Here is a 20,956-nt window from a genome sequence, read left to right as displayed (position 1 = left end):
AATACAACAGCATACAAATACAAATTAGTAGAAAGTCAAGTATAAGGCGTTAACAATTAAGTGTCGAGCATGTAGTTGTGTAATAAATCGAAATAATTGCATGGATGCAAAGGAAATTACAAACAAGTGAGACGAAATCGAACCGAGTGACAAGTTAATAAAGAAGTAATTTGCATATTGTAAAATATGATAAACCGAGAATTTAATCTTTTCCTCCTTTGCTTGCACACATTTTACAGAGCGAATAACCTGAGAAGCCCCTGCACCTCCCAATAAGTCAACAATCCATGACACCACATATGGTTAATGTTTACTTTCATTGGGATCGCTGACTAATTAACATTTACAACTAAATGGAAATATACAAAAGGCGAAAGCTAACTTAAAATACAGGGACGTACATATACAGAAGCTGAACCGAATATAACCTAAACCTAAGCTTATTCCCCGAGGAGTTGGTCGGCTCAGGCGAAGCCCTCGCCCAGCACAGCTGACGTCGTTGAGGGCGGACCCAATGGTGCCTGTTGCTGGGCAGCCAGGTTGAAGTCGTAGTTCATCTGCTGCTCCAACGGAGGAGACGCAAAGGCTGCCGCGGACAAATTCATTAGTTCCGGCTGTGGCTGAGCGGGCTTCATTTGATCCTGCATCTCTTGGCGCATTTGTTGTGGCGATTTCACATAGCTAATCGGAATAATGCCGGAGGTTTGTCCGTTTGTGGTGGCTAGGGCCCAGCCGGTGTTCAGCAGATTGAGCGTCTGCTGGATGTCGCGGGGAGCCACATGGAGCGTTTGTCCGGCGCGCAGCGAGAGCTCGCTCGGGCTACGACCCACGAAGTCGTAAACGGCCTGAGTCTGAATCGGCGCAGTCCATTTGGCTGGATTACGGGCTGTTTGGGATGAGAGCACAGGCGTTATTCGCAGTCTTATCTTAACAGGCCTTATCGGCCAGATATAGCACATGGACGGAGCAAAGTGCTCTCGATTAGATAAACTGGACTGTGCAATGTGCAGGGCTTACCTTCCTCCTGGGCGGTGTTCGTCACGGTTCCCAGCAACTTCATGATCAAGTAGGGAGCAGTGAAGATGAAGCTGATAAAGGCCAGCACCGGCCAGGGTGAGTTGCCCTTTCGCGGCACTTTAGGTGCTCCTCCCGCCGGGGCATTGCTTTCGGTAAGTGCCTCGGCAAAGGCTTTCTTGAAGGCCGCCGATGAAGGGTCCAGGTTCGAAATTCTCAGCCAAAAGAGTATCCTTTAACGAAATAAATGGTTAAATTGGCTTTCACACTTTTACACCGCACTCACTTTCTGTAGATCCAGTTTAGACCGCGGAATATGGCGAACGTGGTCCAGAACTGGGCAAACACACTGCGCAGCCGTACAAAGTTCGTGGCCACGCCGAGAATGGCCCGGAACGAGCTGGTCAGCGCGAAGAATGTGGAGTCAAGCATGGAGGCGATGTTGCTGATGGCCGACACTAGGGATTCGATGCTCTGGAAGGCCGGGCGCGAGCTGGCCTCAGCCATATGAATGAACCGCTGCTCCGCATCGTTGTCGCCCAGCGCTCCAAATCTGTTGTATCCTCCGCCGAAGCCTCCGCCATAGCTTCCGCCATAGCCTCCGCCATAGCCGCCGCCATACCCGTATCCACTTCCAAATCCACTTCCAAGCCCACCCAATCCACCATATCCAAAGGCGCCGCTGTTGAAGCCACCATATCCTCCAAGTCCGTAGTTGTTTCCGCTGTACCCGCTGCCGAATCCACCGAACTGTTGTGTCTGCTGGAATGGGGATTGCGGCAGCGGAGGGGGCTGCGCCGGTCCGGGCAGAGCTCGAACATTGCCGTACGGAGTGCGCAGCACTGCTTCCGGCGGAGATCCTCCGCCGCTGGACACGCCCACTCCGATGCTGCTCGAGGGCGGCAGCAGGGGCGCCTCGCTGATCACAGCACTGCGCAGGTTATTGTTGTCGACCATGGTGACGAAATCTGACTGACTTCGGACAAAAGGAAAAGTGCTGTGAACTTTACCCCACGGCACGGTAGTTACTTTCGTACGTTCGGGCCGACTGTTGATTTCTGGCTCTGATTTTGCGGACGGCAAGTGACCGCTTCGTGCGGATTTGCTATTGCTCGTTGCTATTGCCTCGGAACTCCAGCAGAGGCTTATCAACGAACTTTGACGAAGTTTTTGTTTTAACAATTAATCAATTTCAGCAGTGGTGGCGTTCTATCTACTTCCAGCTAGATTTAGCGGGATATCCAACTAGGAATGACACTTGAACAGAGTGACCAGCTCTGGTTCTACATGCCTAGCTAGGCCTAACAGTAAATAGCTAGTGTTTATGAACTAGGTTTGCGCCTTCAAAAGTAAAGCGGCATACAACTATTTTTATAACAGAAATAAGTTTGATAAACTTCCGGCACCGTAATAAGAAGTTATATTACATTCAGTCAAAATTGTTGTATTCTTGTTTAAAAACACTGTCTCATTGTGTTAGTTTTCTGCATACAATTTTAGGACTAACAATATCACAATAAAGAATAAACACCACAGGCGATAATATAAAAGACTTATGATTGTTGCTTAAATACATACGCGACGGGTGACAACTCTGTCGGGCATCGCCAACTCGCAAATGAAAACAGCTGTTGAGCCTGCGATAGCACAAAACAATGAGTTTTGATGCCGATTGTGATGAGTTTATTCAAAACAAACTATTTCGCACTAGAGGGAAATGTGGTAAGTTGACCCTACCGCCTACTAGGTCGTTCCTAAAGGTCATTCCAGTATAAATTGATGTGACCCACAGCAATATATGCACGCCAATCGGATGTCTACGTCGCAGTGAAGCAAAAGTCCACATTCCGAGCCACTGCACCCACTTTGGCCATGGCGGAGGGCAGCAACAACAATGTGATCAACATGCGACATGACATTTGGTTCCACATATCCATGCACATTGACCCGGAGGACGTGCAGACCTTCGCCCTCATATGTAAACAAACCGCCAGACTGGTGGCTTCTCGGGCCTTTTGGCGCAATCTTTACCGGCGCCACTGCACCGGAGCCACCTCTGCTTGGAATCTGAACCTGCCCCCCGAGCTGCAGCTGGAGCAGATGCGCAATTGTGATACCCAGGCCCTCAGATCACTGGTCCTCGAGGCGCTCTTCCACTGCTACCGCCCGTTGAAGATTCGCCTGCAGCTAGGCTATAACCTGGACTGGCTGTTGAATCGCATCCTTGTGTCCAGTTGGCAGACGCAGAAGCAGTGTCTGTGGATCATGTGCTACAAGTTTTCGAACCGACAGCCCAATGAGCAGGACGAATCGGAGACGGACACCAGCGAAGTTGTTAATGACTGGGAATCCCTGGCGGAGGATGATACAGCAAAGCTACCTCCCACTTTGGGCAATCCCAACGAGGGTGTGGTTATGCTTATTGTTCTGTGCCGCCACGCCGTGCCAACTGCCAACATGTTATCCTACAGCCGGCAGCAGGCACGCTATCGCCTACGGGCCACCCGGGAACTCCTCTGCAGGGACATGTTGGCTAAGAACCTAGAGATGGACTTCGCCGAGGATGGCTGCCAAAATGTGTCTGTAACCATTAAGCACGCTCGCATCGAAAAGTACAAAGTACTGCCCTGGTGGCATCCGAAGTTCCAGAGATTAAATAAAACCCTCGCCTCATACCAATTGTCTTTTCTTATCTGCAATATTTCTGTGTTGCACCTTATCACAAGTGCTACCGCCCAAAACAAGTGTTCAACATTCAACAAGTGTAAACATTCGTGTAGCATTGATCGTTTTTATTCAAACTGTCACTTCTGGAGGGAAAAATCACATTTGCATGCCTAAAAAAAAGCAATCAGGTGCATCGTCGTGGTAAAAAGCGATTATGTTAGGGACTACAACTGGCAGAAGACTGTTCATATATACACATTTTTAACTTAATCATAACTCTAGGTGCCACGAATACAAAACGTGCAAGGAGGTGGCGTGTTAAATTCCGTTTCTGGGTGTTCGGTGTCTTTTGTTTGTTGTTTAGAATAAGGGGAAGCTATTCTGGGGATTAACCTAAACCTTGCCCAGAAGATCGTGGCCATAGGGTTTCTTGCGGTATCCCTTGAAGGCGAACAATTTAAATGCCAACACCATCATCACAATGCAGAAGGCGTACAGCAGCATGCCCATCCGCATATCCATGTCTGTGAAGACGCTTGAGATCTGTCGCTTCTGCCGCATCTTGTCCGCCGTGGGATGCAGCAGCTCCTCCCGCTGCACGCCGTACCGGCTGATGAACTGCGGATTGTGAATGTTCTTCAGGAAGCCCAACACGGCGTCCTTGTTCCACTCGATCTCCAAGTTCTCCGACTTGGAGTCGGGCGTTCGGTAGCATTCGCTGCAGCTATCTGGAGCAGGGAACTGCTTCTTCGGGAACTCTGGATCCTCGGTGGCGTCGCCCGCCAGGCGCTGGTTCACCTCGTTGTGGGCTGCCCAAAGCCAAAGAACCGCTTCCTCTTTGTTCGGCACACTCCAGATTTTTCGCCTCGATGCCATCGCCTGTGAAACGTAAACAAAATAAATTACTTAATGCGTGAGCGGCACAAAAAACCACTGTTGTCACAGCTGCCGAACGGAAACCTAGTTAATTACAGTGGTACCTCGCGGAGAGCAACCCCGAAAAGACAGGTTTTCTTCCCCAAATTACTATTAAAGTTTCAGTCTGAAATACTAAATGATGTGCATCAATCAGAATGAACTCTAAATTGATATAATATAGTATTGTATTATATATCTGCAAGTAATTATTTAAATTTACCTGTCTACGAATCGCCCTTGTAGCCTACTAATAAATAACCCGTGTAGTTTGCCTCAAGAGAAAGCAAGTGTGTGACTCACGGATTTTAAATAACAAACAAAATCTCGGCTCAGCGCGAGTGCCAGAAAAACTGAAAGCTATTATCCAAGTGACTACATCGTGGTTATACAATTAGTGCATTATACAAGTTGGAGAACGTGCAGGGAAACCAATACCAGTTAGGCACTAAAGATTACCCGTGAAGACCCGGGATTCAGAGGTGTTGATCCGCACAGTGGATTTTTTAATGAACACAGCATTAAATTATACACAAGTGCTGCTGGTTAATGGTCTAATTCGGGCGGTAAATTAGTTTTCTGGTGTAAAAAGATCGAATTGGCATGCATGGAAAATTCCGACAGTCAGCACTCAAGTCTTTTGTTTGGTAATCAACTATCCTACGCTACCCCATCCCCATAACGATCGCCTTCCTAATCAGCACTATTGTGGTCATTAGCACGTAGCTCCCTGTCCGCCTGCTGACTCACCTGAAAGTGCTCGGAGCACTCAGTGCAGCCAAAGAAGTTCTTGATGTAGCCGTGCATGGCCTGCAGAACCTCCAGTGGATCCTGGGACTCCTCATTGTTGGCCGCCTGCACGGTCATGAAGTGGAAGAGGGTCCACAGGGAGCAGCTGAAGCCGCGCAGGCGTGGACTGGATCCAGCGCATCCCACAAAATGGGTGGAGGAGTAGACGGGCGATAGATGGCCCTCCAGGCGCTTTAGCTCCTCCTCGAACTGTCTGCCCGACACTTGATCATTAAACTGTACCACGAAGTCCTTCAGCTTGGACACCAGCTGGTGGCCGTTGGCGCCCAGCGGATTGTAGCGCTGCAGCACGGTCAGGAAGCGCTGGAGGGCGAGCAGTTTCTCGCCACTGATCTCGCCCACCTTGGACACCTCGTTGTGCAGCACTGTGCGAATGGCCTGCTCGAGATCCGCCTGGTAGACGAAGTGCTTGTTCCGGTGCACTTCGTCGATCAATTGGTTCTGTCCCTTAATATTGGTCGCCGGCGTAGCCGATGGTTGATGCACCTTCACTGGCCTGGGAGTGATGTTCTTCTTACCCAGCACTTCCCACAGCTTCTTGGCATACGATTCACCATTGGTAGATTCAGGCGCGTAGGCCGTAATCTCGCCCTTGCGATCCACCAAGCTGAGGGGCAGATTGCTTGGATCAATCTTGAATTTGGCGGCTACTGCAGGATCGATGACGCGCCGGACGCTCACCGTTGGCCACTGGGTCATGAACAGAGCCACCTCGACGCCCAGAGTGGTGTTTTCCGGTTCGTGGACGACTGCCACGTACTGCGTGACGCTGCTGAGACCTTCGAACAAACTGCTGGCGGAATCGTTGTCAGTTAGGAAGTGAAAGTTTGGCCAGTAGGAGTTGTTGTGGCTGCTGGTTAGGTTCTCAGCGGCCACCATTCCCGCCAGTATTTCGCGGATCTCGTTCATATCCTGCGTTTGCAGACTCTGCCCGTAGTGCTGGGGACCCGGCTGGAAACCGGGGCCCAGGTAACGCAGCGTTGGATAGCCCATCACCTCGTAGTTGCGGCAGACGCCATTGTTCTCCTCGGCGGCACAATCGATGGCCGCCACGATGAGCACCTCGGACCAGGGCAACAGGTGCTCCGCGACCGCCTTGTACGTGGGTGCGAATCGGCGACAATGGCCGCAGTAAGTGTTGTAGAACTCGACGAGTGCTCCGCGATTCTGGTCCACCACGGTGGCATTGAAGTTGCTCACCGTCAGGCGGACTACCTTATCACCGTCATCGTAGAGACCCAGTGTGGGATCCGATGGAGCGGACTGCTCTTTGAGGAGTGCCTCGTATCGCGGAAGGGGAACGCCCGCGGTTGCCAAGTCCACCAACAGGGCGACGGCTAGAATCACCAGGTGCGTCGCCGACATTTTGCGGATCTGCCCAATTTGCGGGAGCGGTTGCGATTCGTACGGAATGCGATGTGGAACGCGACTGCTCTGCTGCGATAAGATTTGACTTCAGCGGAGCATTTGGAATGTTTTACGGTCGCAAGTGGTTTGATTAACTGCTGGCAGGGATGCCGAACCAACTGCTTTGTAGCTAGGATTCAGCTACTTTCCAAACCCGCCAAGCGAATCGCTGTTAAATGTGGTCGGTGCCAGATCATTTGTGCACTTTCAAATTACGTTAGCTTATTATCAGGAAAAACGATTCGTTATATGTATATCATTTCTAGCTACAAGATGTTACTATTACTGCGAACTAGTTCAAAGAAGTTTCAAGAACTAAAATAGAAAAATATGAACACATAAATAAAACATTAATGTGCACCCAAGTTAGGCAATGTTTTATACCTGCTTGCATTCTACATTAGGAAAGGGATTATTATTGTGAGCGTACAACTTTTTATTGTTTAGTTAAACACATTGCTTGATCTTATGTTTTGTTCACCATCCTATTACGTATGTATGCATACTCATATATTAAAAGAAGTTCCTTTAAAAATACCAAGAAATAAGAAAAGCTTTCGTCTCATTGAATGTGCCTTATCAATTTTGTATGGGTTTTTTTTATTAATTTTTAAAACCCATTATCAGTCGTTATTTTATTGAAAAGAAATTTTATTTATAAAATGTGTATAATATGAGCACTAGCATATTGCAGAACTATACGTTTTGCGTACAATAAAGATTCCTATAGTATATGTTCGTGGATAACATTTGTTTTGTTAGTATTTACTTCCTTCTGATTGTCTTAAATATTTATATGAAAAGAAATCATTTGCTTTTTTTTAGAATGGATGGCCTCTGTTAAATGTTGCCTTATTTAACATTGTACTGGTTCCCTAGCGTTAACAGTTGAGTTTAACCGTTTCCTTCTACGCGGCTTAACAGTGTTACCGTTAGCAGCACTGCCAGAATTCGCTTTGCAGCACTGCCTCAGTTGGGGGTACAAAAAATAACGGGAGCAAGATGATTTTGCGCTCGTGGGATCGGGTTAAACCGCGTTCCGTTTCGGATTTCGCATGTTTCCTCCTGGTGGCTGTCTTTGTGCCCGTGACATACATCTTCCAGGTGACCGTTGTCATGCCGCAACTGTTTGCCATCGGAGGGATTTGGTACACGTTATTATGGTTGGCTAGCCTGTTCATCATCTTCAACATCACCTCCAACATGCTGGCCTGCATGCTTGTGGACACCAGTATCCGGAGTGGGTAGATTGCAATGATTATGTGGTATCCCTTCTAAGATTATCTTTTCAGAGGAGCTCCTGAAGCCACCAATGGATGCGGTGCAGCTGGCTCGGTGGCACTCTTGCCACGATTGCCAAACACTGGTGCCACCTCGATCCTGGCACTGCGAAGTGTGCAACGTGTGCGTGCTGAAGCGGGACCACCACTGTCGGTTCACTTGCTGCTGCATCGGGCACCACAACTACAGGTACTTCTTCTACTACCTGGTGTACATGATAATCGGATCCTTGGCGGCCGCCATCATGGAGAGCATCTATCTGTGGCATCTCCATCTGGACATCTACTGGCGCTGGTCCACGCTGTTCACCATCCTTGCTCCTGTGGTTAGCCTAATGCTGTCACCAAGCTGGGAGTCTTTCTACTTGGTCATATATGATCTCACCCTTCTGGGCTTCGCCATATCATCCCTGCTCCTTGTCTTCCACTGGTCGATATTCAAGAGCGGTGCGGTGACAAGGGAGCGCGGCACAAGGAAGTACGATCGCGGCTTGCGGGGTAACCTGGAGATGGTTCTGGGCAAGAGAATGCATCTCACCTGGCTGTCGCCGTTTCTACGCAGTGATCTGCCCCACGACGGGGTGAACTGGGAGCCCATAGCCGCCTTTTCTCCAAAGGAGGAATAGATCTGAATTGTGTCTTACCCGTATTTGACATTCATTAGAGGCATTTACTTATATGTATTATTTTAAGACTCACTAGTCAACATTTGATCTGAATTTGTATCCAAATTCTTCGTGTATATCATACATTTTATACTAGTCAATAATTGGTATTGTTATTCACAGCTTGACCAAGAGAAATTAATGTTTAATATTTCAAAATATCACTTTTGATCAACTGACATGTTAAAATAGTACAAAACCCTTTTATTAACATAAAGCTTTACAAAATATGTAGAATACTGTGTATTCAGTAACGTCTATTCTATTTAAAGTTTATTATTCTGTTCAATGAAACCATACTAGTATTTAGTTAATGGTAATTTATTTAACAGCGTTCATTATATCAATTACAAAAGACTCTATTACTTATCGAGGAAACTCTCGCCTACTAGCGATTTCAGCTTGGACAGGTGTGTTTCATTTAGGGTAAATCCTTCATGAATGCGTTTGGCTAACGCCCTGGAATCGATGTTGTTTTCAACGGCGTATTGCAGGGCGAACAGCGCCTGGCTGGGTGACTTCTCCTGCACACTTGCGTCCACAAATTCTAGCAGAGCATTTAAGCTGGGTGTTCCGGGAATCCTGTGCTGGTTTTTATCAATGTGGGCGAAGACCTCGGTCGCCTTTTCGTAGCTTCCACCGCGAACGAGCAGCGTGAGTATATCTCCCAGCATTTGGCCGGTGAAGGACACCCTTCGGAGTCGCTTGATAGCCTCCTCCACCCTTTCGTACATGTCCAGCGCCACCTTGGCGCCCTGCTCCGGCAACTGGGCTTGGGCTGGGGAATCTGGATTCGGTTTGTTATCCACCAAAATGCGAAGAACATAGAGTAGCAGACTCTCTCGGTGCGTGTGATCAAACACCACCATGTCGGACCAAATGCGTGGCACATACTCAACGCCACCGTTGATCTCAATGGCTCTAAGGATCTCCTCCATGATACCCGGTTCGGGTATGTAGATGTTGGGCACCAGCAGGTCGTAGCTCAGCATGAAGTCATCGATCGACTCGGTTTGGCAGAGCAGAGCTAGATAGTTGCGGTAGTAGATTGATTCCTTGAAGGAGTCGCCGATCAAATCGTAGTTCTTGCCCGTGTGCAGCAGTTCGTCAACCTTCTTCGCCAGCGATTTGTCGTGTAAATGATTGCGGCACACATCCATGGCGGTGGCAAAGAAGTACGTGTCTTTGGGATGCTGAATCTGGAACTCCTTGCCAGAAATATCGTTAAGAATGTCCACAATAACATGGGACACTGGTCCTCTTTCTCGGCAGAAGATGATCAGAAGGTAGTAGTAGCTGCCCAGGCTAGGACTCACACCCAATTGCTTGAATTCCGGCAGAGCTTGCAGGGCAGCCGTGCGCGCCAGCTTAAAGTTGCCAAAGGTGCTAATGCACTGAAGCACCGCGTTCAGAGTTCCCAAATTGGGTCTTAGCTTCTGCTGCGACATTTCGTTCAGAAGCTCCGTGCAGAGCTGCCAACGCTGCTCGGCTGTGTCCTTCAGGAAGCTTACTATTTCGATAACGGAATTGAAGGTGTTGGTGTCCAGTTGCACCCGCTTCTCGCCAGCCTCCTGGAGCAGTGCGTATGCCCGCTCGCACTGCAAGTACTTGGCCATGCCACGGATGAGCGAGGCATATGATTGCGGCGTCTTTGGTTCGATTTCAGAGTACAGTTTCTCTGCCAGATCGCCATCCTTCCAGGTTTTGCCACTACGCTCTCGTCGCCGATTGTTCTGCATGAACCAGCGCTCTTCAATGTACTCCGACGGTAGCGGTTCCTGGTTATTGTGGAAGCACACCAGTTCCAGAAGGCTCTGCTTAAGATCGGGACTGATTGGATTTCCCTTTTGTTCCAGGAGGTTGTAGACCAGAATAGCGTCTTTGAGTTCACCCTGGGATATCAGTTGGGCAAGGGAGCTCTCGTCTACCACTGAATCCTCGGTATAGACCATGCTGGGTGCGAACTTCTCGATGGCCGGCTGTGCTTCTTGGTGCTGTGACATGGGAAATGATTAGTATGTGGTAACACATTCACCTGCCTACTCACCATAAACAGTTCGCGGTGCTCCTCCTTGATCCACTTGGCCGCCTTGCGTCCCGATTCCTTTGACATGGCATAAGTACGCTTCGCCGCATTGGACATGGGTATCAGGAACGGGTCATCGTGGTACTTGTAGTGTGGTGCGGTATGATCCCTGGCCACAGTACCTGCCAGAGCCTGCAGGAGATCGGTGGGCGAACGCTCGATCCGATTGGGAATCTCAATTGGAGCATCTGCCGCCGGCGCCGCTGTTGTGTAATGTGCTCCGCTGGAACTCAAGCTGCGCGCGATGTTCGCCCTGGGCAGCAGTCTCAATTGGCGCGAGAGGTACATTGTTTAGCTGGCTGGACACGAATTTCCCTGACTTTCAGTAATAAAACCAAGAAAATAAAATGTTTTTCTGGTTTTAAGTGGGAAAATGCAGGTGCTTCTTCTTGCCCAGAAAGTGTGGCTGATCAGCTGAGCCTAACAGTCCGGTTAACAGCGTGGTTTAGTACGTACTTTTTCAACACTGTGCCAGGGCTACCACACGAATTTAAACATGAGCGCCAATTTTAAAATGACTTCGTTATCTTTCCTATCTATTTACATTTACTTACATGTATGTTTTGGTAAAAAGTTTAATTTAAATGAATGAAGCAATTTTTAGTAATAAAATTATGAACTATCTCGAAGTACACATTAAAATTTCACAATCAGTGCCACGCCGACATATGGTTTCCGATTCAGTTACTGATCGACTTTCAAGGCGTTCGTTTGTCTGTTCTTCTACCTGATCTTAACGATATGCCACAGCCTAAGCCGATTTTGTATTACGACGACCGCAGTCCGCCCGTCCGCAGTTGCCTTATGCTAATCAAATTGCTGGATATAGATGTCGAGCTCAGGTTTGTGGATCTCTTCAAGGGCGAGCAATTCCAAAAAGATTTCTTAGCGGTAAGTGAGGCAAATTTATTCAGTAGACTTGCTTGGAGAATTTATATTTAAATTGTTAAATAGCAAATAGGAAACTCCTTATAATTATAAAAAGTGATGCTTTTATATTATGACATTTTTAGTTGAATCCCCAGCACAGTGTGCCCACCCTAGTCCATGGTGATCTGGTGCTGACGGATAGTCATGCTATACTCATCCACCTGGCGGAGAAGTTCGACGACGGCGGTAGTTTGTGGCCCCAGGAGCACGGCGAGCGGATGAAGGTCCTGAACCTCCTGCTCTTCGAGTGCTCCTTTTTGTTCCGGCGTGACAGTGATTTTATGGTGGGTGTTCCGCAACTAAAACTAGATGTTTATATGTATATTTTGTTTTTATTTTTCACAGTCGGCGATTGTCCGCCAGGGATTCGCCCATGTCGATGTGGCACACCATGAACGCAAGCTGACCGAGACGTATATTATCATGGAGCGCTACCTGGAAAATAGCGATTTTATGGCCGGGCCACAGGTAAAAAACCACCTCATCTGATTGCGATTCCCTGTCGTTGTGGCGGCTCAATTAAGTCTAGAATTTCACCTTTGTTGCCGCGGTTTCAGCTGACGCTCGCCGACTTATCCATCGTGACCACACTGAGCACCGTCAATCTCATGTTTCCCCTGTCGCAGTTCCCACGTCTGCGGCGCTGGTTCACCGCGATGCAGCAGCTGGATGCCTACGAGGCCAACTGCAGCGGCTTGGAGAAGCTCCGCCAGACGATGGAGCGGGTCGGCAGCTTTCAGTTCCCATCCTCATCCGCCCCAGGCACCGAGAAAGTGGAGTAGCACTGGTTATCAAAGCGCATGTTTAATTAAGCATCAAACGGAGTTCATTCAATGTTTGATCCGCACGTGTAGATTTTTTATCTCCTGACATTTCTATTAATGCTAAAAATTATTGTTCATAGAGTTGAAGTCATAATAAAACTTAAATGGGATTCCTTTTTTCGTATATAAGGGTATAGTGAGAAATATGATGATAATTTTCTATAAACAACTTAATATTTTTAAATACGCCAATCAAAAATGATTATAGAAATGCGTGTGAAATAATTTGACCAATTTCGCATTTAAAAGCGTAAATTATTAATGGGGTAAACGGATATCTATCATCCAACCCGTTTATGTGGGTGCAGCCAATGTATATTTGCTCTGGTGAAGGGAAAATATATGTGTAATTCCGCCAAATTCAAAGTAATTTAGCGGTTGGCCGCGACCCTTAAGCAAGCTCATTAACATATATGCGAGTGACCCTTGTTTACATGCAAAACGCTGGCAAATATTTGGCTGCGCCGGACGTTTGCGCCCTAATGACAGCTTGTCAGGCCTAATAGCCGCATCGAGTGCCCTCCAGTTGAGCGGGGTAATCCTGTTCGAGGACCAGTTTGCTAATTGCCCCGCATCGAACCTCGAGCAGCAAGTAACTCGATGCCCTGGTCAGCCAACTCGAACAAACTTTGGCGCACGCACCGAGCTCCACATCCACGTCCATCTTTACAGCTTGGCGTCTACGTGCACCTGGTCCTCTCGTCGGATGTCTGCTCCTCTGACCCCCTGATCGTCTGACTTTCCAGCTGCCAAGTGTCGGGATAGATGCAGCCATTCCTAATGCCTTTAGTTGGCATCCGAGTAGGAGCAACGTCTATCCAAGGCACGCGGCAAACTTTGCGCTCAGCAAGTTTTTCAATTTCACCCGGCGTTGTCTCAACATTTATCTGCCCTTCACGTTGTCAGTGCTTGTACAGAGATTTTTTGTCATGGCCACCGGAATGCTTTAGCTTTCTGTCGACGGCCATCCAAAAGCGCATCCGGGCCCCAAATATAAAACTGAATAATTTTACTTAAGCTCCATCTTACTCTTTTGCCGCAGAGATTAGCAACTTTGTCTGCGAATTTGCATCAATTTGCAATTTTATGCGGGCAGGCAAGTCGCAAAGAACAATTTCATATGCACAAGTGCCCAAGGAAACAGAATAGGTTTTAATATTCTAAATATGTTTTGTGCCTTGATTTATAATTATTAACACTTATTATGACAAGTGCTCGCGAAAATGAATTTATATTACATTTAGTGTTATAAAGGAAACAAGTAATAAATATTTGCAGCTCAAAAATCGTTATAAATTGTATTATAATGTCATTTAGTTACCGCCATTTTTTAGGCACATTGTATATTAAAAAAGTTTAACTTGAACCCCTTTCTTTTTTCGTTAGAGCATAAACTGTGTCGACACTCAAAATGAAGCATTTTTTCTACCACTTTTCCGTGTGTATTTGCATGTCGCTCGAATTCGATTAAAGGCCACATTGCCCCATACATGCGACTTTATTTATGGGCAATTCCAGCGGCGGACGATGATGATGCAATGCCACCCACCGGGAAATGTCCAAATGCCTCAGCCTCGCGCAATCAAATTGATATACATATATAAAGGCGAATTTACTGTGCGAACTGTGCGGAAAGGCAATTTAATTTAAATAATTATTGTTTTTTATGAAGCTAAAATAAATAATTAAAATCGAACTGCCAGGGACTTTTCAACCTGCATAAATTAGACACAGCAAAACACAAGTGCCAAAGTCGAAGGGGAAACGTGGTGGTTACAAGTTCACTTTTGCCTAAAAAACGCAATTATTTTGTTTTTCCAAAACAATAATAACAGCCATAGGAAGGAATATGCAAATTAAATATGCCCTTCGTAATATTTATGTGGAAATTATAATTGGAGAAGCAAAAACTCGTACTCAAATTAAATAAAGTTTCATTAAATAAATTTCAAATGGTTTCAGTTCTTACAGCAACCACCTTAATAAGGTATTTCGAAATGTCAGTGATTTCTTATTTACCCTTGCTTTATGTTGTGTATTTACTTGCAAGTTAAATAAAAGTTTTCTACTTTCGCCAAACTCCCATATGCTCACACATTTTCTGGCACGAGGAATCCCATAATTAGGCGTATAATGGCTTCAAATTAGCATGGCTTTTAAAAACTGGAGCCCAGCCAGGAGAGAACCCTAATGCGGCACACGTTGCCATTCACAAATCGAGTTATGGATGACAGACGACAACTTTGTGCCAAACTTTTCCCCTTCGCAACTGATGGCGGGAGGGTCCAGAACTGCTTGAGCCTACATTGTACAAATTGATTTAGTGAAAATGCTGCTTTGAAGTCCGCCTGCTCAGCGCCTGCCAGTCAATTTGTCCAAATGGAAAGTTTCCCGATGCGGAGGAGTGGATGAAACCTCATTACAGGCTCCTAGTTGCAGCCAGGCAGCCAAACAGCCAGCTTTAAAGTGTTAGCCAGGAAATTCAATTAGGCCAGGCCATTCCACGTTGCCAATTCGCATTGCCCCCATTGGCGCATTGGGAACATTGGGTACATTGGGAATACTCGGAGGCCAGAAGTCATCGGAGCGTGATGCTGAAATATTGACAAAGTTTTCGCATTCGACCATTGGGACAAGCGATTTCGGGTTTAGCTCCTCGATTATTACTTGGGCCAATATTTGCTGATTTTATTTCGGGTCAAACATCTCGCCGTTGGCCGCTGCTGAGTTGGTCGTAAATTGAAAAGCAGTCACAGTTGAATTATTGATTAAAAATCCCAACTAACCGCCCTCGCAAATATTAATTTCTATTATATTACTTTCACCTTCCGTATTCTCGGCCAGCTGGTGGCGCAGAAGGACCTTTTTGTTGTGGTTGAGTGCTAGGCATCTCGGTTGCGGTCCAGCTGAATTCCTAATTAACCTTTTTTCGGGCTTTCGGGGGCGTAGGCCGGGCCACGCCCACACCGCCAGTATCATTTATCTGAGGCTTATGTCTCAAGATTTAGCAAAGTTCGTTCGGGTGAATGATATTGGCTGAAAGCCAAATAGAACGGAGGAGAACAAACATCAAGCAAACAAGAAGTTCAAAGGATTCCGCATCGCAATCATTGTTGCATCAAGTTTAAAACAAAATAATATTATACTTTCAAATGAATTGTAAAATGCTCCCGAGGCTGCACAACACCAACGTGCTGTTAAAGTTTAATTGATGAAATAAATGTGTAAGTGATATACATTTGTATTAACAACAAAGGACATATCCTAATTAATTTGTACATTGAAAGTGTGTTGAGTCAATAAATAAATGTCATTAAATTTTAAGTTGGCAGTTATCGTTTCGCGTATACTATAAGATTTTGGGGACCGAAAGTTTGGCAAAAGGTAAACAATTTGAAATACAAAAACGAATAATTCCTCCAACATTGTGCTACGAATGTTCTCTCGACGACAAAGTGAAAATTTTGAAATTTATTTAATTGCTTTTGTCGCAAGGAGCGGAAAAATGTCTACAGAAATTATGGGAAACTTATAAATAACTACTCGATGCCATGACCGCTGCGAATCGAGTGTTTATTTTCGTTAACAAAATGACGACATTGGGCATGATGATTTTCCAATTAAATGTTGAGCTTAAATAAATAATGCGTCTATTTATAGACGGCCAACTCACTGGCAATGGGGCACGAGTTCGCAGTATCTGTATCTGTACGAGTATTCGAATCGATGTTGTCCGTTTTGTGTTTGTTTATAAATGAAATTGCAGTCTGCAAACTGAAACGCTTGACTCAATTTCCGTTTCCGCCCAGCTTCACTGTAAGCCAGCGGAAGCGGCACAAATGCCAGCAAGTGGTTGCTGGATGCCCCAAGGGCTCGCCGGATCCTTTGGACTCAGTGGATCCATTGGATCTATTGAATCCCTCGGTGCCTTTTTCCCCAACGACCTAATTTTCGCTTGACTTCATTTCGGATGTGCGTTGCCATTTTTGGACCATTGTGTGCCGGCCATTTTGCGGGGCACAGGCCTTTGGCCTGGTTGTGGATTTTTTATGCTGATTTATGGGAAAATAATCCCGGCTAACTTAGCGCCTGCAAAATGCTTCCTCGCCAGGATGTTTGCACACTCGAATCTAATTTTCCTGGCCAAACACAAACACAAGCACACACATACGTGTGTCGTGTGTGTCCTGTGTGCAATTTGGCCAAAACGACGAAGGGGGAGGGATGTCGCCTGATGAGGATGCATGAAGGACCCTGGGGTCCGGATAAACATTTAATCAGCCACTTGTTTGAATTGCAATCCAAGGGAGGCGGCAGTGCTTTCCAAAACCATCGAGAGTGCCGCCATATCGTAATTGAATTTGATTCTTTCACTTGATGAGCCACACCCCCCTCGTCGGCGAGTGCAATTACAATAATTTAATTGCCGTGAAAAATGGCCGCCCAACTGCGGGGCATTAATTAAATTTTTGGCGAAGACAATAGTCAAAACCCAGCCTGCGGCACATTTAATTCACTTAAATGGCAACAAATGCGGTTTACTTCAATTCGCCGCGTATTTGTTAATTAAAATAAAAATGTGAAAAAGAAAGCGCTCCGTCGACGAAGTGCCGCGGGCCAAGGAGGCGGTAAAAATAAACGAACACGCCATCTGTTTTTCCCGGCCGAGGGAAAAACAAGAAAAGCCTGGAAAATCTCAACTATTTCGGCTCGCATCCACCTGTTCGGCAGCGAGAATTTGGAAATAGTCGCGCTACCCATAGCACAAATCCGACGCGCCTTTTACGCGTATCTCGCAGATTGTCCGAGTGTTATCGAAATTGTATCTGCTCTAGCAAAAGATTCTCCCCCATCCCGAAATAGATATCGCAGTGCGATTTGTTTGTTTGGCTCTCCCCTCCGAAGCACTCTAATAAAATATTCATCTTTGTTGGGGGGCACGAACTTTGACAGTTCGCAGTCGCCTTGACTGCTCCTCTTCACTTTATTGCCCTCCGCTGTTAATTTTGAAGGCATGTTTTGGTGACGGCTGTCCTCCAACAAAGTGCTTTTCAATAACACGGGGCACACGATTCAACTTAATTTTCCACTCATAAAGTAATCGCTGTCCTCTTGCTTTTTAATGCTTGTAAATGGCTCTTTTTCCCTCGAGGCCAATTTTATCTGCATTATAAATGCAATGTATTGCTAATGCGTTGAATGCAGTCTGGCAATCAAGAGAGGTGTTTAAAAGAGAGCATTAAAATGTTATTATTTATTTTATTATGTGTTAATAGCCCTTAGCTGCCCTATACACAGAACTCAAAATGAAAAATAATAATTCCTTAATATTTATAATAATTTAAATCAATAGTTATCGAAATAGTATGAAATTATTTGGACTAATCTTTTACAAAAATAACTGACATGTTGACAGTTCTTCAAAATTATACATTTTGTGCAAGATGTTCTTGACATTTCATATATGCCTGTAAATTCTGGATATGGTTTAGATTAGTTTAGATTATCAAATGCATAAATACCAATTAATCTTAAAACAAAAAATTGATGAGCACATAAAGATTTTTGTAAAGAAGAGTACATTTTCAGACTGTTTATTCAGAAATTCCTCTTAACAAGCGAACAACGTTCCGAATTGTGAGTACTGTAAGGATGTACATGTCATCATAAATCAGCCTGTAAATCTGGAGGATGTGTCGCTCGATGGGAACCAATTTGCTGCCATTTTTAATTATGACCCAATGCATGCCGATGGAAATTACGGCCAGCGAATGCACGCGCCCGAAATGAGTGCAAAATGACAGCAGGACAGCAGGACAGCAAGTCCGAAAAAATGCGGCTAACATGCAAATGAGCACTTTGAGCACAATCACAAAATCTACACACACAGGCATACTACACCCATCGATTGGAAATGTGTGAAAATGATGAAGCATTTGGATTTTTCCTTTTGCTCGGCCGATGATGATCTAAAATTATAACGCACGACTCATACGCGGGCGACGGGCAAAGTCGGCGTTTCGAATGGATATATAGAACGCCCACGCTGCGAAATGTTCACACACTCGACTCCGAATTCGGATATATTTTTGGAAAATTCTTGAACGAATTCGTCGGAGAACGCTCTCTCGCGCTTTAAAAGCCGCATACGCCCCGTTGGCTGGCATCAGTTTTAGCTTGTCAGAGCTTCAGTGAAGATCCCGCAGGACCCGAACCCCAAAACCAATAATCAAACATGTCTCTTGAGCGTGCCGTTCGTGCCAAGGTGAATACCCAATCAGTGAAAAAATAAGATCCTTTCCAAAACCAAAATATATATACACGAAAATGGATGGAAGAAATGTGAAATCTAACAATGAGTTGTGTGAAATGTTGTGCCTAAAATATGCCTTTTTTTCCCATTCCTAAATCGAACCACCTAGATTGCCGGCAAGCGCAATCCCGAGATGGACAAGGAGGCCCAGGAGTGGATCGAGGCCATCATTGCCGAGAAGTTCCCCGCCGGCCAGGCCTACGAGGATGTGCTCAAGGACGGTCAGGTGCTGTGCAAGCTGATCAACGTGCTGTCGCCCAATGCCGTGGCCAAGGTCAACTCCTCGGGCGGCCAGTTCAAGTTCATGGAGAACATCAACAACTTCCAGAAGGCGTTGAAGGAGTACGGTGTGCCCGACATCGATGTCTTCCAGACCGTCGATCTGTACGAGAAGAAGGACATTGCCAACGTCACCAACACCATCTTCGCCCTCGGCCGTGCTGTAAGTTCCGCATCGCATTCCAACCCATTGTGATCCAGGCTAATCTTTACTTTTGCGGCTCATTGCAGACCTACAAGCACGCCGACTTCAAGGGTCCCTTCCTGGGCCCCAAGCCCGCCGACGAGTGCAAGCGCGATTTCACCGACGAGCAGCTGAAGGCCGGCCAGACCATCGTGGGTCTGCAGGCCGGTTCCAACAAGGGAGCCACCCAGGCTGGCCAGAACCTCGGCGCCGGCCGCAAGATCCTGCTCGGCAAGTAAGCGCCAGGATGGCCAGGATGTCCGCACCCTTTTCTACACATATACATACGTATGCTAAGTGAACACACCCATATAAATTTTGTATGATGAAAACATGAAAACACAATGGTATTCCTCACCAAAGCAATGCACAACACCCAAGAACACACTCACACAAAACAACACATGAAAGCAACGCAAAGGCTTGTCGCCTTATATTAAGTATACGCCTAAGTTAATCTATTTATGAGTACAATAAAGTAATTCAAAAATCCCAGTTTTCCACTTTCCGATCACCTCTATAACCTTGAGCTCGCTACGTTCTTGCTGCTGTTGCTTGTGTGGGTGTACAGACTTTATTTATCTGCCTATGGTGCGTTCTAAAAATGAATTTCATACCTATAGCTATATAGCAATATATATATATATGTATATATCATCGTATCAACGTTATAAACCAAACATAAACACACTCCGATGAGTGTGTGCGATGCGAAAAATTCCACCGAAGCGTGTCGAGGTCGCAGCATCAGCGCTGGGCAGAGTTATTATCAAGATGGGCATCTATACACCGACTACCTATATGTACTACATCTACATATATATGTATATGTAGCGAAAGGAATGCCGAAACTCACCTGTCGGAGGCGTGAAATTGTTCACTCTTCAGTGAACACACACACACACAACATTGTGTATTGCAGGTGCAACTATGATGGTGCCAAAAACGAAAAGCCAGACATCTCTGGCGAATATTTCACGCCTTCAGCTGGCACCTTTCTAATTTCTTCATTTATTGGCGGTATTAATCTCCTATGGCTTATTATGCCGAAAGAACAGAGCAAGGATGGAAGAATATGGAAATTTTTTTGATTCATTTTATATTCGTTATATTTAAGAAATATGTTTTAAATTTTTTAGATTGCAGAATACGTTTAGCATCTCTTTAATTAGTTTTAAGTGACGCAGTCCTCAAGTGAAATATTTCCCTCATTCGTTTTGGCTAATTGGAGTGTACTCAGGTCGTGTGTATTCTAAACCCAAATAGTGCTCAGAAAAGATGATTAAGAAGTAAAGCGTGCCAATTTCCGAATTGGTATATTTAGAATTTTGAAAATTTCCAACAATTGCTTGCTAGAAATATTAATGAGAACAACCAAACGGTATTTCCCCTTGGTTTCGTTTTGTTCAACATATGTATATACATATATATGGGTGAAATAAACAAAGCAGGCAAATAAATAACAAACTTGACACTGAAAATGTGGGGGATATATATATAAATTTATAATGGTTCATTAAGAGATTTTCTCTACCGATTCAGGGTTATTATTGATGCATAAGCTTACGAGCAGGAAGTCTTG

General features: G+C 45.7%; 7 protein-coding genes across 7 annotated transcripts; 4 read left to right on the top strand and 3 right to left on the bottom strand.

The window, feature by feature from the left end:
* Positions 1-288: 288 nt before the first annotated feature.
* LOC122615264 (probable peroxisomal membrane protein PEX13) lies at positions 289-2,247 on the bottom strand. Its single transcript, XM_043790239.1, has 3 exons — positions 1,301-2,247; positions 1,018-1,247; positions 289-886 (listed from the first exon to the last, which is right to left on the bottom strand). The coding sequence occupies exons 1-3, from the start codon at positions 1,969-1,971 to the stop codon at positions 465-467; spliced, it is 1,323 nt and encodes a 440-aa protein (XP_043646174.1). The 5' UTR covers positions 1,972-2,247; the 3' UTR covers positions 289-464.
* A 253-nt stretch (positions 2,248-2,500) lies between these two features.
* On the top strand, positions 2,501-4,003 carry LOC122614445 (transmembrane protein 183). Its single transcript, XM_043789007.1, has 3 exons — positions 2,501-2,736; positions 2,807-3,695; positions 3,964-4,003. The coding sequence occupies exons 1-3, from the start codon at positions 2,670-2,672 to the stop codon at positions 4,001-4,003; spliced, it is 996 nt and encodes a 331-aa protein (XP_043644942.1). The 5' UTR covers positions 2,501-2,669.
* LOC122612846 (sulfhydryl oxidase 1) lies at positions 3,786-6,905 on the bottom strand. The gene is made up of 2 exons (XM_043786704.1): positions 5,347-6,905; positions 3,786-4,560 (listed from the first exon to the last, which is right to left on the bottom strand). The coding sequence occupies exons 1-2, from the start codon at positions 6,769-6,771 to the stop codon at positions 4,075-4,077; spliced, it is 1,911 nt and encodes a 636-aa protein (XP_043642639.1). The 5' UTR covers positions 6,772-6,905; the 3' UTR covers positions 3,786-4,074.
* An 850-nt stretch (positions 6,906-7,755) lies between these two features.
* Positions 7,756-8,988, top strand: LOC122614234 (probable palmitoyltransferase ZDHHC24). The gene is made up of 2 exons (XM_043788766.1): positions 7,756-8,053; positions 8,106-8,988. Exons 1-2 carry the CDS (start codon positions 7,816-7,818, stop codon positions 8,717-8,719), a joined length of 852 nt encoding a protein of 283 aa, XP_043644701.1. The 5' UTR covers positions 7,756-7,815; the 3' UTR covers positions 8,720-8,988.
* Positions 8,989-9,061: 73 nt separating this feature from the next.
* LOC122613326 (protein PTCD3 homolog, mitochondrial) lies at positions 9,062-11,244 on the bottom strand. The gene is made up of 2 exons (XM_043787452.1): positions 10,806-11,244; positions 9,062-10,752 (listed from the first exon to the last, which is right to left on the bottom strand). The coding sequence occupies exons 1-2, from the start codon at positions 11,130-11,132 to the stop codon at positions 9,121-9,123; spliced, it is 1,959 nt and encodes a 652-aa protein (XP_043643387.1). The 5' UTR covers positions 11,133-11,244; the 3' UTR covers positions 9,062-9,120.
* Positions 11,245-11,546: 302 nt separating this feature from the next.
* LOC122614350 (glutathione S-transferase E14) lies at positions 11,547-12,708 on the top strand. The gene is made up of 4 exons (XM_043788919.1): positions 11,547-11,735; positions 11,858-12,058; positions 12,120-12,242; positions 12,332-12,708. The coding sequence occupies exons 1-4, from the start codon at positions 11,586-11,588 to the stop codon at positions 12,554-12,556; spliced, it is 699 nt and encodes a 232-aa protein (XP_043644854.1). The 5' UTR covers positions 11,547-11,585; the 3' UTR covers positions 12,557-12,708.
* A 5,995-nt stretch (positions 12,709-18,703) lies between these two features.
* LOC122613459 (muscle-specific protein 20) lies at positions 18,704-19,869 on the top strand. The gene is made up of 3 exons (XM_043787652.1): positions 18,704-18,863; positions 19,021-19,353; positions 19,422-19,869. The coding sequence occupies exons 1-3, from the start codon at positions 18,834-18,836 to the stop codon at positions 19,611-19,613; spliced, it is 555 nt and encodes a 184-aa protein (XP_043643587.1). The 5' UTR covers positions 18,704-18,833; the 3' UTR covers positions 19,614-19,869.
* Positions 19,870-20,956: the final 1,087 nt, after the last annotated feature.

This window comes from Drosophila teissieri, chromosome 2R (assembly GCF_016746235.2).
Source record: "Drosophila teissieri strain GT53w chromosome 2R, Prin_Dtei_1.1, whole genome shotgun sequence".
NCBI lineage: Eukaryota > Metazoa > Arthropoda > Insecta > Diptera > Drosophilidae > Drosophila > Drosophila teissieri.
The sequence above is the reverse complement of the archived record's forward strand: the minus strand, read 5'-3'. Positions and strand labels throughout refer to the sequence as shown.

What these genes read in the sequence shown, in the direction of transcription:
- LOC122613459 (XM_043787652.1), top strand. Translation starts at nt 18,834, where the DNA reads ATGTCTCTTGAGCGTGCCGTTCGTGCCAAG. An exon ending in AGCGTGCCGTTCGTGCCAAG is followed by an intron (nt 18,864 to 19,020) that starts GTGAATACCCAA and finishes CGAACCACCTAG; the next exon opens with ATTGCCGGCAAGCGCAATCC. An exon ending in TCTTCGCCCTCGGCCGTGCT is followed by an intron (nt 19,354 to 19,421) that starts GTAAGTTCCGCA and finishes GGCTCATTGCAG; the next exon opens with ACCTACAAGCACGCCGACTT.
- LOC122613326 (XM_043787452.1), bottom strand. Translation starts at nt 11,132, where the DNA reads ATGTACCTCTCGCGCCAATTGAGACTGCTGCCCAGGGCGAACATCGCG. An exon ending in AGCACCGCGAACTGTTTATG is followed by an intron (nt 10,753 to 10,805) that starts GTGAGTAGGCAG and finishes CCCATGTCACAG; the next exon opens with CACCAAGAAGCACAGCCGGC.
- LOC122615264 (XM_043790239.1), bottom strand. Translation starts at nt 1,971, where the DNA reads ATGGTCGACAACAATAACCTGCGCAGTGCTGTGATCAGCGAGGCGCCC. An exon ending in CTAAACTGGATCTACAGAAA is followed by an intron (nt 1,248 to 1,300) that starts GTGAGTGCGGTG and finishes ATTTCGTTAAAG; the next exon opens with GATACTCTTTTGGCTGAGAA. An exon ending in GAACACCGCCCAGGAGGAAG is followed by an intron (nt 887 to 1,017) that starts GTAAGCCCTGCA and finishes CATCCCAAACAG; the next exon opens with CCCGTAATCCAGCCAAATGG.
- LOC122614350 (XM_043788919.1), top strand. Translation starts at nt 11,586, where the DNA reads ATGCCACAGCCTAAGCCGATTTTGTATTACGACGACCGCAGTCCGCCC. An exon ending in GGCGTGACAGTGATTTTATG is followed by an intron (nt 12,059 to 12,119) that starts GTGGGTGTTCCG and finishes TATTTTTCACAG; the next exon opens with TCGGCGATTGTCCGCCAGGG. An exon ending in ATTTTATGGCCGGGCCACAG is followed by an intron (nt 12,243 to 12,331) that starts GTAAAAAACCAC and finishes CCGCGGTTTCAG; the next exon opens with CTGACGCTCGCCGACTTATC.
- LOC122612846 (XM_043786704.1), bottom strand. Translation starts at nt 6,771, where the DNA reads ATGTCGGCGACGCACCTGGTGATTCTAGCCGTCGCCCTGTTGGTGGAC. An exon ending in AGTGCTCCGAGCACTTTCAG is followed by an intron (nt 4,561 to 5,346) that starts GTGAGTCAGCAG and finishes TACGTTTCACAG; the next exon opens with GCGATGGCATCGAGGCGAAA.
- LOC122614445 (XM_043789007.1), top strand. Translation starts at nt 2,670, where the DNA reads ATGAGTTTTGATGCCGATTGTGATGAGTTTATTCAAAACAAACTATTT. An exon ending in TCGCACTAGAGGGAAATGTG is followed by an intron (nt 2,737 to 2,806) that starts GTAAGTTGACCC and finishes TGTGACCCACAG; the next exon opens with CAATATATGCACGCCAATCG. An exon ending in ACCCTCGCCTCATACCAATT is followed by an intron (nt 3,696 to 3,963) that starts GTCTTTTCTTAT and finishes TCATAACTCTAG; the next exon opens with GTGCCACGAATACAAAACGT.
- LOC122614234 (XM_043788766.1), top strand. Translation starts at nt 7,816, where the DNA reads ATGATTTTGCGCTCGTGGGATCGGGTTAAACCGCGTTCCGTTTCGGAT. An exon ending in TGTGGACACCAGTATCCGGA is followed by an intron (nt 8,054 to 8,105) that starts GTGGGTAGATTG and finishes TTATCTTTTCAG; the next exon opens with AGGAGCTCCTGAAGCCACCA.